The sequence below is a fragment of the Alosa alosa genome, chromosome 2 (assembly GCF_017589495.1).
Source record: "Alosa alosa isolate M-15738 ecotype Scorff River chromosome 2, AALO_Geno_1.1, whole genome shotgun sequence".
NCBI classification, from domain to species: domain Eukaryota; kingdom Metazoa; phylum Chordata; class Actinopteri; order Clupeiformes; family Clupeidae; genus Alosa; species Alosa alosa.
The window spans coordinates 6,041,491-6,058,990 of NC_063190.1; the positions used below are offsets into that span (position 1 = coordinate 6,041,491).

Below are 17,500 nucleotides of genomic sequence, written 5' to 3' on the forward strand. Positions count from 1 at the left end.
TTTCAGAGGGTAATTCTAGCTGACCCTAAATGAAAGACCACAGATAATAAATTCCATTAAATTGGAAATTATTGCCTTTTCGCATGACAGGGTTGTAGCTGGATGTTTAAAAGAGGAGGGTCAATGGGTTGGTCACCTTCGGTCATCTCCCGGTCACTGCATGGTCTGGAGTGACAGACAGCTTTACGGTTAATGTGTGACCGTATGGAAGCTAATGAAGAACAGACTCTGTTAACAGACTGCAGTGTGTGTGTAGGTGTGTATGTAGGTGTGTATGTAGGTGTGTATGTAGGTGTGTGTGTAGGTGTGTATGTAGGTGTGTATGTAGGTGTGTATGTAGGTGTGTGTATGTAGGTGTGTATGTAGGTGTGTATGTAGGTGTGTATGTAGGTGTGTATGTAGGTGTGTATGTAGGTGTGTATGTAGGTGTGTATGTGGGTGTGTATGTAGGTGTGTATGTGGGTGTGTATGTGGGTGTGTATGTGGGTGTGTATGTAGGTGTGTATGTAGGTGTGTGTATGTGGGTGTGTATGTGGGTGTGTATGTGGGTGTGTATGTAGGTGTGTATGTGGGTGTGTATGTAGGTGTGTATGTGGGTGTGTATGTGGGTGTGTATGTGGGTGTGTATGTAGGTGTGTATGTGGGTGTGTATGTAGGTGTGTATGTGGGTGTGTATGTGGGTGTGTATGTGGGTGTGTATGTGGGTGTGTATGTAGGTGTGTATGTAGGTGTGTATGTAGGTGTGTATGTGGGTGGGTGTGGGTGGGTGGGTGTGGGTGGGTGGGGTGGGTGGCTGTGTTGGAGTGACTGAATGATGTTTGCTGAATCCTCAACAAGGTAAGATAAATCTTCCAAATGTCCTGCCTTGACACACAGGCACACACACACACACACACACACACACACACACACACACACACACACACACACACACACACACACACACACACACACACATACACGCAACACACACAATTGCCAGCCCCCCCACACTCACACACACACACACACACACACACACACACACACACACACACACACACACACACACACACATACACGCAACACACACAATTGCCAGCCCCCACACTCACACACACACACACACACACACACACACACACACACACACACACACACACACACACACACACACTGGAAATGTAGTAAAGTAAGTATGCTTTAACAAACAATCCTGCACTACAGCACTACAGAATAACACCTGCAATACACCACCCAACTCCTTAGAGTCCAGCCAAATCCAGTATACATTCACATTCTGCACTACAACAAAGCTGCAGTTGGCAAGATTTTTTTGATCATATTCATTGAAACCAACACTATGCTCTGACAGAACAACATAAATCAGCCGGTTTTAGAAAAAAACCTGCACTTCTGTTACGGCCTGTTATTAGTTTTATGCAAAATTCCACAGCTCCTGGTTCTTCTGGTCCAATCAGAGCAGAGATCTGACTGTCAATCACAGTCTGGTGCGCACTGATGAGCACGAAGATGAGGGGATGCTCTGTGGTAGTGGGGGAGGGGCTTGAGAGTTGTAAACATTCAACATTTTGGCTAAGTCCCCTCAATCTGTCAGACTTGCCTACTGCAGCTTTAAGTATGAGCCCATTAAACCTAAACCTATATATTGTTTAGACAAAGGAGGGTTCTCCGCGCTTCTGTCGTTTGGCGACAATCCGGTGCAACCAGGCCAGGACAGATATTTTAGAGAGAAGGAGAGACGCCGGTGCAGCTCAGATGTCTTCTTAATTTTCTTTATTCTTTAGTAAAAGGTGCAGAACATTATTTAACTAACGTTTCGATGTAGTCACATCTTCATCAGAGTCCTTGAAGGACTCCCCTAAAAGTCTTTTATAATTTCTAACAGTCTTTTATAATTTCTTAACTTGAGATTTACTCTCTCTCATTCAGAGAAAGATTCTCTCTCTTCTGTGCAGTGCTTCGTCTTGGCAGGCAGTGCTTCCTCTGTCTACCTATTCTGATTGCTGGGTTGTGGTCACTCAGCCACTGCTTAGTCCGGACTTGTCTCTCGTTTGTACCTCCAGGGGAAAAGAGCCTGCTGGAGTTCTCCTCCTCGCGCTTTGAGGCAGAGTAGCAATTTGGTGCACTTTGTTGGACATTTTCAAATTTGCAAACCTCTAGATATGTCTCTCTCCTTGTTGGCCTTTTTCTCTCTCTCTCACACACACACACACACACACACACACACACACACACACACACACACACACACACACACACACACACAGAGACATTGACACGCACAAGCCTGCATGCATGCACACACACACACACACACACACACACACACACACACACACACACACACACACACACACACACACACACACACACACACACACACACACACACATTTTCCAGGCTTGCTGGGGGAGGACAGGTGCTATAGTGTATTATACGGTGAACGGGGGCTGGGAGAAGATGAATTCCTCCAGTGAGGATGTGGCTTAACTGAGAAGAAAAGAGAATACACAGACCCACAGCTGCTCTGTCTCATTAAGGCGTTCTTCATTCCTCTGCTGTGATGCTGTTTTTGGGGCTATCTGCAAAGATCACCCACTAATCAAAAAGGGCTCTGTGCAAATAATACTTAATTAATGATGTGGTGCACAATTGTAGCACATAAATATGCAATTATGTAATGCAGTGAGTCAATGTATTCTAATGCGGCACACAAAGAGAAACAGTGAAAGAGGAAGAAAAATAAAAGTGGGAGAAAGAAAAGAGAGAAGAAAGAAATACAAAAGAGAGGAAAGAGAAGGGAAAACAGAATGGTGGAAAGAAAGCCCTTTATTAGCGGTGAAGTCTGCTAAGACTGGGTGGTATTAAGAGGTGGAGGCCTAGGTCAGAGTAGAGTGGTACAAATCCCCTGGCCTGTCAACTGGGTCAGACATTAGACAGAGGACAGGGCAGAGTGACAAACTGATAGACAAAACATGATTGAGAGAGGGAGAGAGAGAGGGGGGGGGATTCAAAGCTCTAAAGCCACCTCATGTATGTTACTGTTAGAAAAGACAGGAACAGGTCATTAATGACAACAGACCAGACATGAGTCTGAATAGTAATGACAACCAACCCTGTTTATCTTGGAGAGAGACACTTTATTCATTTGCTATGTGTCCATCATGCCCATTTTTCCTGCAGTCTCTGTCTCTGATTACTGTTCCACAGCTAGTCCGCTCCCCACTCGATAGAGCTTTGATTTGCATTTCTAATGATAATGAATATTTTCTATTTTGCAGCACTTCTGGTTCCTAATTGCTGCTGATTCATTTGGAATGAAGCCTCTAAAGTGGTAAATCCCCAAATGCCTCCTAATGCCTTTAGAGTGCCCAGCCTTAAGAGCCAATGGCCTTTACTCCTTTTCTCCTCTCTTTTTTTATTCTCTTCATCTCTGCACTTCTCCTCCTCTCTATTCCCTTCTTCATGTGCCCTGAGAATAAGTCTGATCTAAATACAACGTACTCATGGATACACAAACAGTACTCCCTATCCAAGGGAGAGGGACACAGGAAGGAATGAGCTGTCGGCCAACGCTACAACTCGCATGACCTTTACGTATTGGACATTTTCAAAGCATTGTCCAGCGAGGAAGCATCCAAGCTCTCCCGCTTGGATGAAGTCTCCAGGGGATGCACTGCAGAGAAACCCCCTATATGTTTGCGAAGGGGAAAAATACAACTACACCTCCTCTGCTTCAAAACAGAAATTCAGCGAGAAGCTTTTTGAAAGCAGCGTCCAGCTGTTTCAAAGGAACGTCTGACCAGGCTTGGACACGGTCCGCCGGGAGGAGGTGGAGGGAAAACACAAACAAACAACCACTAAATATTCACCCTCTAAAAAATAACATCCAGAGAAATGCTTTGAAGTTTTTAAAGGTAGGAGGTAAACCTGGGGAGTAGCATCTGAAGGTAAAGACAGGTGGTACGAGAGAGGGAAAATGAAAGGCAGGCAGAAAAGAGGAGAGAATGCAATCGAGGGGTTGGGAAAGAAAGAGGAGAAGAGAGAGTTAAAAGGTTGATAAAAAGAGAGAGAGAGACAGAAAGAGTTACCAGAGGTTAAAAGAGAGAGAAGGAGATAGTTATAGAGGTTGAGAAAGAGCAAGCAATAGTGAGAGAGATAGAGAGAGGGAGATAGAGAGAGAGATAGAGAGAGGGAGAGATAGATAAGCACAGACATTACTGAGAGTAATGTCTCTGAAATACACAAGTCTGGCCCTGGGGCTCTCGCTGGTCAGACAGGTCAGGTGATGTCTATTATTTACCCTTCAGAGGAATGCAGCGCCATCATCCCCACCCCCCACCAACACCTTAAGCCTTCGCCGTGAGCTCCGCACTGCTGTTCTCACCTCCCCAGGCCTCCCCACCCCACCACACCCCAGCCCTTCTCCCTTCCCCTGGCCACCCCACCCCACCCCACCCCACCCCAGCCCAGCCCTTCTCCCTTCCCCTGGCCACCCCACCCCACCCCACCACACCCCAGCCCAGCCCTTCTCCCTTCCCCTGGCCTCCCCACCCCACCCCACCACACCCCAGCCCTTCTCCCTTCCCCTGGCTTCCCTCCGAGGCTCTGGCCGGGCTGGAGGGAGGGCTGGGCTAGAGCAGGGGCCAGGGCTGCAGCACTAACTGAGCTCTCCTTGTTTTCCGCCTGTCTCCGCCTCATTAGCGGATAGCTCCAGGCTAGGACGCAATGAGGAAAATGAAGGAGAGAGGAGGCTAAGAGAAAACATGAGAAAGGGGGGGAGAGAGAGAGAGAGAGAGAGAGAGAGAGAGAGAGAGAGACCTCACGAGAGATGACCTCACGTCAACAATGGCATAAATGCGGATGTCTACAGAGGATGCGCAACCCTGCCTAATGTGCATATGGCACACCATCCCACCATCAGCCTGAGGAATATGTATGACGGGATCCACCTACACTAGGACAGGATAGGAAAGTTTGCAAAATCCCTCAAAGACTGTGCACTGGCTCACAACCCCAACACCACCATCCATGCTCTGCCACGACATCAACAACAACTCCCACCCATCCCTGTGGTTCAACGTGTTCCAGAGGACAGACCTCCACTCTCCCACCAGTACGAGGACAACGACACACACACATCCCACCAAGTTGAAGGCCAGCACCCCCCTGCGAGAAAGCCCCCCCCCCGAAGGAAAGGCCTCAGACCTATGCAGCTGCAGCAGCCCAACCAGTAGGCCTAACCACTAACAAACCCACAGAGCTGGGGGAAATTAAAAATATACTTCACCTGTTGTGCAGCAAACTTCTGGGTGACAAATAATAATGCACACTTCAACCCCCTCCCCACTCCCTCCGCCAATGGACACCCCTACCCTTCCCCTCCCGCCATCCACAGCCCCTTCCTTCATGACATCACAAGGAATACTGAACAGGTAACAGGTAACAGGTAACATCAAACTTGTGTCATTATCCACAGACTTTGATTTGATTAGCCTACTCTATTCAAATAACTTATTTAATCTGTTCCATTGAATTTGTCCATTTTGTGAAAGTATGAATTCATTTTACGTTAGTTGTTGGAACATACAGGACTCTACTCCTCAACGTTTGGTATCAAGAGGACTCAACCTGAGTTTTTGAAAAACATTGAAAATGTAGATATTCTTAACCTCACTGAAACATGGTGCCGCACAGAGACACCCACACACTGTCCTAAGGGATAAATTGGACCCCAACAATTTCAGGCATCTGTGTGAACAGTAGTCTGGGGAAGGTGTTTAGCAGCATCATCAACAAAAGAATAGTAGCCTTCCTTAAAGGAATTATCCAGAGTAAAATACACTTTAGATCAATTTACGGATGATTGGGAGTACATACGTTGAGTTGACATCAAAATCATGTCATTCGGATGTGTTTTGAGAAAGTTCGATTTTACCGTTTTTAGTCAAAACTCGTTAGCCTGGAAGTGACCAGGGCATGTCATTTCACGCTACAAAACGCTATTATTTTTATACCTCTTCTACAGTTCCAAACAACATTACACTTACGTGGTAGTGAGTAGAGGGTCCCTAAAGCCAAAGCCAAGTATCCCAAGGTCTTTATGTGGTCGGATAGAGAGTCCAGAATGAATTTCATCAAGCCAGTACCTTTCCGGAAATGTCCGGAAGCTGGCATCTTTAGGGGAAAGTCCGTAGGAGTCGATTGCATCACGTCGTTGCACGACATCACGTCAAAATTCCAACCTGTTAGTAGGCCTAAGCTAGGGTTTGCTGTTGCATACAACTTCATTTCAATTTCGAAAGAAATACTGGACTATGTTTTTTTTTTTTTTTTTAATTTAAATTGTGAATTTCCAGAGCGTGTTACTCCACACTCGGCAATCGACTCCTACGGACTTTCCCCTAAAGATGCCAGCAACATACAAAAGAGAGCACTTAAATTATGGATGCATCTCCAAACAAGTCCCAGAGACACACTGCATTTTATCGCAGCAAAAACTCTAGATCTGAACCCCAACAAGAGTCCTCTGAGTCAGCTTGTACTGAGACTAAGTAATCCCCCTCTAACAAATACTAATACATTCTCTCAGCCAAGCTCTGCTTTTAGACTAAATCTCAACCAGATTATCCAGAAATCTAAAAAAAAATATTTGGAACATTGGCATAATGAAACAAAAAAACAAAACAAACTAGAATGTTATCAGTCCATAAAATCTAAATATGAATTAGAAGAATATCTATCTACTGTCAGAGATATAAAGCAGAGACAGATCCTGACCAAATACAGACTCAGTGACCACAGCCTAGCCATAGAAAAAGGCAGACTAAGAAAGTCATGGTTGCCAAGAGAGCAAAGAGTCTGTGGTCACTGTACGACAGGTGAGGTTAATACGGAGGTGCACTTTCTTCTTCAATGTAAGAAATATGAACTTATTAGAGATACCTACTTCGATAAATTTACCAACCTAATCCCGGAGTTTCGAAACCTGAGAGAACAGGAAGTACTGCCTATCTTACTTGGACAGCAAGGACAGACAGCAGCTCTTGCTGCTAAATATGTCACTGAATGCCATAGAGCGAGGGACAGTGATTAGACACTATACACACTATACACATGAAATACCTACCATTTTTAGCACAAACACACACACACACACACACGTTTATATGTATAAATGTCTTATCTATCGTATGTTCTGTATTGTATTATTGTATTGTTTGATGTCCTGCTTTGGCAATGCAAATTTCTTTGTCATGCCAATAAAGCTACCTTGAATTGAATTGAATTGAGAGAGAGAGAGAAGGAGAGAGAAAGAGAGAGGGCAGATGTTGATGGAAAAGTGGGTGAAAATGGGAACCTTGAGGTGTGTGTGTGTGGGGGGTTGCAAGAGTAAACAGAAAGAAAAGAAGAGAAAAAAGAGAAACTTAAAAGGAAATCCTTGAGTCGGGTGGAGAGAGGAGCTGAAGAGCAGAGACGGATGGGCCAGAGAGAGATGGATGGAGGGGTGTGGACAGATGGACAGATAGAGAGGGTGTGTGTGTGTGTGTGTGTGTGTGTGTGTGTGTGTGTGTGTGTGTGTGTGTGTGCAGGACTAAACACACGCAGACCACGCACAGGCAAAGACAGACAGATGGAGGAGCTGATAAAAGCAACTTCACAAACATACATGCAGACCCACAGCCCCTCTGAAGGATGGATGGATGGATGCATAGATAGATAGATGGATGGATAGATGGATGAGTAGATGCCACCTCACAAACAGATACAGACCCACAGACCCTCTGAAGGATAGATAGATCCACAGAAAGATAGATGGATAGACAGATGGATGGATGAGTGGATGGATGGATAAATAAACACATATGCAAATGAAACCGGAGTCCCGTGGCGTGGCTGTCGAGTTGGCAGTTGAGTTGCGCCATAATGGAAGCCCCTTCTGCTGGTGGCCCGGTGGCCTCTCCCCTCCAAACAGCAGGCCCAATCTGGAGCAGATCTGGAGCAGATGTAGACGTAGCAGGGTAGATCTGGATCGGGGCCAGAGTGGAGTGTGAAGAAGTGTGGTGGTGGGGGATGCCGGTCTGACGTATAGGGCTGTTAGTAAGTGGGAGATACGCAGATGTTCGCTGGATGGACTGAGCCAATGGCAAATATAGGGAGGGTAAACGGAATATACTCCCACTCCTCAAACTCTATCACACAAACAAAGAGATCCTATTGCCTGTGTCAGTCATAACACTCACTCATACACACATACAGTGTGTGTTGTGTTTGGATAGTCAACACCCACACTCCAAAGCACAAACAGACATAACAATTCTCCACCCATATACAAATAAACACAACAAAACCCCTCATGCAACCAAACAAGAGTACACCCTCATACAAACACACACGACATCTGTGCATCTGCACAAACACACACACATAAATCCACACACTCTTCCTTGGTGTCTGGCTCGGGGTCTTATCTCTTGCCCTCACTGGCCCGGCCCTGGTGCTCCCTGCTTGAATGCCCCCAGGAATGTAAAGAGAGGTGGACGCACAAAGCCACAGCACTCACCCCGGACAGGCCCCGCGGTCTCTTATCTGCGCTATGTCTTCCAATGGATGGCTATTCAGATAAAGGTCACAACAACACGCACACACTCACACAGACACAAACACACACACGCACACGTGTACACACACACACACACTCACTCGCTCACTCTGTCAACGCTAAAGAGTGTGAGAAAAAGCCTGCTGACAGCAGTGAGGCTTCCATGCAGACGGGCGCAGGGGAGTACCTGCAGCCTCCTGCTGTAAACAACCTCCACTCACCCCAGAACAGAGCAGTGCTACTGTTTTACATAATGCACATATACAGTCGGGGTTCAGAATAATGACTGTCTAGTCTTTGTCTAGGCTGAAGGACAGAATATAGTTCAAAAAAAGTACTGAAAGTAAACAGTCATTATCATAGCGGTGCATCTCATCCTTGTTCTATTTACATTTGGCATCATAATGGGATTTACAGCAGAATTTTCACTGCATTTACTTCTAAATCATACACTGAGGGTCGGCTTTGATTGGCCCGAGCTCGGCCTCAGGGGACCCTCCAGCACTCGAGAGGTTGATGCACGGCAGCCACTCAGATTGAAATATATGAAATATCTGAATGGGTGATGAAGAGATAGAGTCTATATCTGGATGGCGGAGCAGTGCGGCATTGAAAAGGGCATGTGCAAATGAGCTGTGCCATGACTGGGTAAGGACCTGATCAGCATGATATGATTGCAGTGGTCAGATGGTAATGCAGAGTCTAAACAGGCCTATTGTTATCATCCTTTTTGTCTGATGAGTCTCCTGACAAATAATGTGTTTTTTTCACATACAGAGGAGGCTGAGAGTGAGGGGGGGGGGACTGTTTTTGTCACATCTATAATCCCCTGGACTCTCTATATTTAGAGACAGAGAGATAAGAGAGTGAGAGAAAGAGAGAGAGAGAGAAAAAGAAAGAGAGTGAGAAAAAGAGAGAGAGAAAGAGAAAGGGAGTCATGTCTTCCATGCCGTCATTCCTCTGTCTGTCTCACCCTCTTCATCTCCATGCCCTCAGATGTCTGCTGCTGCAGTCCTGTGGGATAAAGGTGAGCCCTTTTGTTAGTGGCAAGGAAGCGCCATGAGATATAGGGATGCTAACGGAGTGTGTGTGTGTGTGTGTGTGTGTAGGGGGTTTGGTGGTGGTATTGTTTCAAACGTCAGAGATAAGAAGGGGGAAGGGGGAAGGTCAGAGCCCCCTTTCTTCCTCCACCCTTCCACAGGAATGCTCTTTGTTTCACCCTCTATGAAGATGAAAGTGTGTCTCTCCCACACACACACACACACACACCCACACACACACAAGTATTTAATTGGTTCCTGGTTCTAATGACACAGAGGCCAGGAGAGCGCTCGGCAGCACGACCATAAATAAATGAACACCATGAACAGAAAAGAGAGTAAAAATAAACGTGGGGGACAGCCACATTGTTTGAGAACGTCCACAGGAAACACAGGAGTGCATGATGGATGGAAATACCAAAGAACTTCAGAAGTACTTGAGTCAAACAAAAAGGAGACAGAGAGAGAGAGAGAGAGAGCAAGAGGAAAGAAACAGCTTATTTCTTTAAAAGAAAAGGAGGAGTTGTAAAGGAAAGGCAAACACCCAGAGAGAGAGACAGAGGACAGACCCAAGGACAGGTTGGCTCCGGTGGTGGAGTGGGGCCCTGTTTCTGAGTGAAGGAAGAGGGGGATGGCAGCTCAGCGACTGGGGGAGAGGCGGGGGTGGAGGAGGGGGGTTGGAGGCGAGGGCACAGGCGCTGTAAGACCCAGTCCCAAACCACAGCAGCCCTCCACCCCCACGACACGGAGAAGGTCACGCTATCTACGGGGAGGTATACTTGACACAAGTGCTGCCAAGAAAACGGATAACCCCCGAAATAATTATGGAAATATGCATCCTACAGGTGTGTGTGACTGTGTGAGTGTTTGTGTTTGTGTGTGTGCTTTTGGTGTGTGTGTGAGAGTGTGTGTGTGTGATATGAAGCAGGAGTAATGACTCTAGAGGTTTCCTGTCACATATAAAAGGATCAGTCTATAGCCATGGTAAGAGGAAGAACATGACAGTGAGGGCAGTGAAAAAAAAAAATGAGGGAACAGAGTGAGAGATAGAGAGAGAGAGAGACGGGATGAGCAGAGGTATGAATCTTTATTGTGACAGAACACAGATTACACACAGACCATAAAGAGTGGATTAAACTCATTTACATAAACCAGATATTTATACACAACATAAGAAAGGCAGCGCAACGCACAGGGAGCTGTTGGATCTCCAATGTGAAGACCATACTCACTCCGACCTACAATCCTGTTCAGAGCAGGAAGAAGGACGGAAGTTTGTGTTCCACTGATGCTTAATACAGAGGCATTTGTCTTTTTTTCTTGTGAAACCAAACCCAGGTGCAGCTATGTTGCCTTTAAGAAAATGGCACCACAATTTGACCACATGAACCAGTGAACCATGATGGCACCAGCATATGCTGAGATCTATGTGCTAAATTAAATATGGCACCTTTGGAAGCCATTTTGGAAAAAGAGAATATTCCTGTTAATTAAGACCATGGCAATCCCCTGATATTTTTTTCCCCTGTTCTGAGGTAAAATCCATATAGAAAAAAGCTGACAGCATTCTACTGGTCTCTTGGCCTATTGGATTCTTTATAATTGATTCAGCTGGGCATTTGAGTGTAAAAATGCAGACTTGCTCCACACTCACTAAAAACCCCCACAGTATACTGGGGCCCACTGTGCCTCGCTCCGAGTTCATTTCAAATATACACAAGTGCTAATCCACCTCACGTCCGCAGTCACCGGCCCTAACCCGGTAGAGACATGACACGACCATGAGCAACATCCGCCGAAACAACACGCAACATTGAGTGTAAAAAACAGGTCGCACACGCTAAATGTGCCGTGTTTACAGAATGTACGGTTCGTTCAGTTTGTTCAGACATACTTTGGAGTCCAGACACTCTTGGCAGACCACAGGCATCTTCAACACAGTGTCTTCAGTTCAATAAAAACCTGCTCGGGTGAAACGCTAATGTGGAAGAGGTTTAAAATGCAGTAGGTGAGAATGAAGTCCTTCTTCAGGGGGTTTATACAAAATACTCTCTGAAAGTCCAGGCTTTCGTCCTCGATTTGGCATTTTGATATTCCAATTCTGAACATGTGCTCATCCTCAGTTGGCGTCGATATCACTCAGATTTGGCTCTGCCTCTGGCGCAGTGTCTTTTCTATTTGCAAGTGATCAGTCTCTCCCTCTCTGAGGATCCTGTTACATGGCCTCCTTAGATACGCATTGTCATTTTCCTCACGAGTCTCTCTGATTAAGTGTCATTTTGGCTCTGGGTTATCTGTCTATATCCGAGCCACAAGTGTTGGACTGTCCCAAACGTTTGGTTATGGAGCAATGAAGCAGATCCAACGGGTTTGAGTCGTCCTGCTGAAGCAGAGAGGGACTCTGTGTCTTGTGTGGCTCCACGCGTGTGCTGTGCATGTCGAGGTGGTGTAGGGATGTCGAGTTGCGGTCTATGCTGGAGTGCGCTGAGTTTTCATTTTCATTGGTTGAGGGAAGGAAGGGGGAGCGGTTTGCTCAGAAATGCACGCTGCCCGGGCTCTTGGTCTGGATCCGGAGGGCCTGCACACTGGACAGGATCTTCTTCTGATGGCCGGCCAGGGTGATCCCCAAACGCAGCAGATCCCTGTCACAAACAAGCACAGAAAGAGAGAGGGAAGTCAGACATGGTGTCTTTTCAAGAGAGACATCCAGTGATCACATGGGGCCCTCTGCTCCCCACAAGCATTGTGTGGACGTGGATGCATGTCCAGCGGTGGCTAGGTGAGGGCTGCTAGGGGAGAGAGGGGTCAAGGGGTCACTCACTCTGTGGTGACGTGGGCGAGCAGCTCTATGGAGGTGAAGCCGGCCTGGAGGAAGCTCTCTTCGTAGCGCTCCATCTTGATGGCCCGCAGCCACTCCCCCACCGAGCCGCAGGACGCAGGGGGCAGCGGGGGCCGCTGGTCCAGCAGGGGGTGGGAGAGCCTGGACCAAGATGAAGAGAAGAGAGGAGAGGAGGGGGAAGGGAGGGAGGGAGGGAGAGAGAGAGAGAGAGAGGGAGAGTTTATTGAATTGGCCCACATAGTCGCTGCAGGGGGTTTTGTACAGTAAACATGGCATGCGGATAGGAAAGAACTCCTAAAAAGGCGGAGCTACCACCCAGGCTGACTGACAGCTCCAGCCGTGAGAGGCAGGCAGGGGGGTGGGACGAGACTCATGATTGACAGGAAACTGACAGGGAAATGCGGGTGAGGGGCGGGGTTTAGGAAGGCCTGACTGACATCACAGCATGCAGGGAAGGGAAGAGGTGGGCGGGCCAGAGAATGTGACTGACAGTACGTTGTGTGCAAGAGGGAATGGTGAAATGCCGGGAGAATTTCTGATTGACAGTTTTGATGGACTGTAATGGACAGGGACAACACACATGGAAACAGCCATGCTGGGCAGAACAGACAGGCAATGCGCTGACCCATCCATCAAAGCCGTCAGTCAGAAACAAACACTCCACTCGGGAGAGCTGGGATCCTACCACATGTGTCAAAGCATCTTTTATCGCCAGCAATCCCAGGCATTCGTCATGCGGACGCAGGCACACACCTGGTATCTAAACTGCTGTTTTAGAGCCCCATATCTCACAGGCTTGTCATTTACACACCCTAAGAGCTGGTGCTGACAACTCCAGCTCTTGTGATTATTGCTGTGCTTCCCACTTTATAACGGAGAGCTTGGGACACATTCTACAAGTGGCTTTGAATAAAAAATGAATGCAGTCTGTCCCATTCGCCCATTTAGCTGATTCTGCATACCGTGCATCACCCAGGTGGGTGCCACACATTGCTGGTGGTTCCCTTCACTGCAAAGTGCTTTGAGTACCTTGATAAGCATTCAGTATAAATGTGTTGTTGTTGTTCTGGAACATTTCACTGGCTCATTCTAAATCATTCCACTCAGCCCATTGGAGCCAGTTCCTGTCACTCACCCTGCTCCCTCCTGGGCAGTGATCTTGAGAGAGGCGGGGTTGCGGATGAGCTTGTCCAGTGCGCTAACGATGGCGGAGAAACGTGGGCGGGCCGTGCGCTCCTTCTGCCAGCAGTCCAGCATCAGCTGGTGCAGGTGGGTGGGGCAGTCTGGTGGTGGCGGCAGCCGGTAGTCCTGCTCGATGGCATTGATCACCTACAGATGGGAGGGCAGACACAGTTGGTATTTTTCAGTCTGCTATTCAAAGATTAACCCTTAAAGGTGTGGGTTTTTGAACATTCTAACAGAAGATTCCGTCTCTTCCGTTTCTAAAATCCTATGTTGAATTCAATGAATCCAGATATTCTTTAATATATTAATCTTTAAGGGTTAAAAGATTTAAATTTATATATATATATTTATTATACTTTTAACTTTTTTGATTGCGGATCTAATACTAAAGTCACATAGAGTGGGAATTGAGAGTTTTGTGCTTTTTGGGACTTATGGTTGCAGTAAAAAGAATCTGGACAAGCCAACGTCAAATATTTGTGCTACTTTGAATTCCATCATTTTTTTTCTAATATCCCCAATGTTGTGACAAGAAAACCACATGTATGAAAACAAACAAGCATTGACTCGCATACTTACATCTTGGTTGCTCATGTCCCAATATGGTCTCTCTCCAAACGACATCACCTCCCACATGACAATGCCGTAGCTCCATACGTCCGAGGCGGAGGTGAACTTTCGGAAGGCGATGGCCTCAGGGGCTGTCCAGCGAATAGGAATCTTACCTCCCTAAGGTGAAGAGAAAGAACACACACTTTATTAATGTGCTGCTGTCTTTAGGTGGTGGTGTTAGGACTGGACGACCTTACACTTATGCAACCTTGTGTGTGTGTGTGTGTGTGTGTGTGTGTGTGTGTGTGTGCATTTTTAGCACTCACCAGTGAGCTGGTGTAGGTGGGGTCAGACGAGTTCTCCTGCAGGAACCTGGACAAGCCGAAGTCGGACACCTTACACACAAGATTGCTGTTGACTAGAATGTTCCGGGCTGCCAGGTCGCGGTGCACGTAGCTCATCTCCGAAAGGTACTTCATGCCTGAGGCGATGCCACGCAGCATTCCAACCAGCTGGATGGGCGTGAACTGCCCGTCATTCAACTACGAACACAAAAGTGGGTCAAACAGGACTGCTTCAAATAGAGTTACTTCAAAAAAGAAGACAGTTTGAGCACAAATCTGAAATCCAGCAGCTCTGTGTGTGTGCATCTGTGTGTGGAGCAGGGCACACTAGTGGTGACACTACTGATGGAAACTGTACGGAACTGAATTATGTTCTATTTAAGTTTGTCACTGGGATAATTGGCTTAAAACGTGAAACTCTCGCAGATGAGAGCACACACACACACACCCGCACACACACACACACACACAAACTCACACTTTCTGTCTTCCTCTTACACACACACATACACTCACGCACAAATGACGAGGAGACACACACACACACTCACACTCACACACACACACACACACACACACACACACACACACACACTCCACACACACACACACACACACACACACACACACACACACACACACACACACACACACACACACTCACCCGTAGGAAGGAGTCGAGCGCTCCGTTCTCCATGAACTCGGTGATGATCATGACGGGGCAGCTGGACGTGATGATGCCCTCCAGGTGGATTATGTTGGGGTGCTGGAACTGACCCATGATGCTGGCCTCGGCCAGGAAGTCGCGGCGCTGTTTGTCTGTGTAGCCACCCTTCAGCGTCTTGATGGCCACGTAGTTCTCCTTCTTCCCCGGGATCCTCAGCCGCCCGCGACACACCTCACCGAACTCACCTGGACCACGAGAGTGAGAGGAGGGAGACATGGGTCAGAAACAAAGAACTACAACACACACACACACACACACACACACACACACACACACACACACACACACACACACCACATGCACAATACTCACAAACAAAACTGAAGCTATACTTCAGAATACAACAAGAAAATAAGCAAAGAAAAACAATCACACACACACACACACACACACACACACAAACACGCACATACACACACATACGCATAAATACATATACACACAGAAAGCTGAAGCTATGCTTCAGAATGCAATAAGAAAATAAGCCTACACCCACACATACACACACACACACAAACCTTACATAAGCACACATACATAGTACATCATTAGACCGTATTTCATGCTCCTACTTAAAATATTTGTCTCTAATGAGTGACAGCTCATCTGTGAGCGTGTGAAATAGCATGTGGGAAACAGAGCTAATCTAATGGGACAGGCCATAAGAGACGCAGACAGCGTGTGTGATTTTAAAAATAAGATGAGCCTCGGGCCCAGCTCACACACACACACGTGCAGACTGCAGACGCTCACATGTGCACACACACACACACACACACACACACACACATACTGTACACACGCAGAGCGCAGCGAGCACTCTTCAGCTACACACACACACACAGAACTTGAGGGCCAAAGTAGAAGAAGAACTGACAGAAAGCGCTTTCAGACATACGTGTAAGACCGGAGGTTCTGCGGATGTTAAACGGTGGGGCCGTATATCTGAACGACGTAACCGGTCATATGGAAGTCCGAATTTAGCCGGTTGTTCTACTACTCCCCCCCCCCCCCTAGTATTTCCTCCGGACATTATGTAAATGTGTTGTGTCTGAACGAAGCGTAGAACATGCGGTTAAAATTCACACCTAGTGAGAGGGCGTGTCGGTGACGTTTCTTTCGTGCGTCCATGTGGTTAGATCTGACTTAAATGCTAGTGTTATGATGGAGTGGCATAGTGCTGTCCAGAAAATCTCCGACCTGGAAATGCAGACATCACGGAGCTACTGTCCATGAGGGCAGACAGCATTGTGATAGAACACATGAAGGGAACGGCAAGAGACACGTTGTAGCCTACAACTGCATCGCAAGGCCAAACATATTCAAAAGGCTGAATCATCATAAGCAGAAGGCGCGGAAAAGGCAGTAGCCTACAGCGACGTCGTTGATGACAATAACAGGAGTATTTAATAAATAATTGTTAGCCAACACGGTCGGTTTTCTGTTTATTGATAGCCTTCTCATGACCTCACTGCTGAGCTCGCTGATATTTGTTGAGCAAAAATATGCCTAGAGAAAATAAAAAGGAAGAAAAGCCAACTTTGTTCCAAGCTCCTTAGGTAAATGCAACAGACACATGGGGAGAGGATGCTTTTGGAAAAATAAACCATGAAAAAATGAACCACTTCACTGTTATGTTAGTATTTTGTTTGTTGCTTAAAAATGTTGTATATGATGGCCTTGAAGTCTTGAGTTAGCCTACTGAATTGGCTGGTACCATAAAGTTTGTGCATGCTCTCTCTCTCCAATGCAAACCAGATTTGGGGTTCCATAGCCAAGTAATTCTGCTACATAACGTTGAAAACAGATAAATGTGTTTATTCGAAGCACACATACAAATACTGAATAGGTCAATTTCAAGTGCGCACTTACGTGACTACTTCACGTATTAGCCTACGCACAATAGATTTTTCTTCTTTAGCCTACATAATGCATACACTTTGTAAACAAACAGCAGCTGTGACAGCGGCCGCATATATTCTGCGTCATATCTCGCCTCTTGTGAACTCTACAAGCCCCCACCCCTCACTCGACAACCACACGGAGATTCTGTATGTGCGTGTATGTCGTTCACACATAGGTCTGTATAAGGTCAGTATAAGGTCCGCAGGTTAACATCATATCTGAATCATCCGAAGGGTAGGACCTCCGTTTGACAAACCTCAGCATATACTCCGGAGGTTATATCTGAAAGCCCTTAGAGAGAGA

At 46.7% G+C, this 17,500-nt stretch overlaps 1 protein-coding gene across 1 annotated transcript in view; it reads right to left on the reverse strand.

Annotated features, from left to right (window-relative positions):
- Window positions 1-10,713: 10,713 nt before the first annotated feature.
- ephb4a (eph receptor B4a) overlaps window positions 10,714-17,500 on the reverse strand; it is a 39,730-nt gene continuing 32,943 nt past the window's right edge. The window contains 6 exon segments of the mRNA XM_048236243.1: window positions 10,714-12,287; window positions 12,467-12,625; window positions 13,620-13,813; window positions 14,249-14,398; window positions 14,548-14,763; window positions 15,230-15,477. Coding sequence (XP_048092200.1) covers window positions 12,179-12,287; window positions 12,467-12,625; window positions 13,620-13,813; window positions 14,249-14,398; window positions 14,548-14,763; window positions 15,230-15,477 — 1,076 coding nt within the window. The 3' untranslated portion in view covers window positions 10,714-12,178.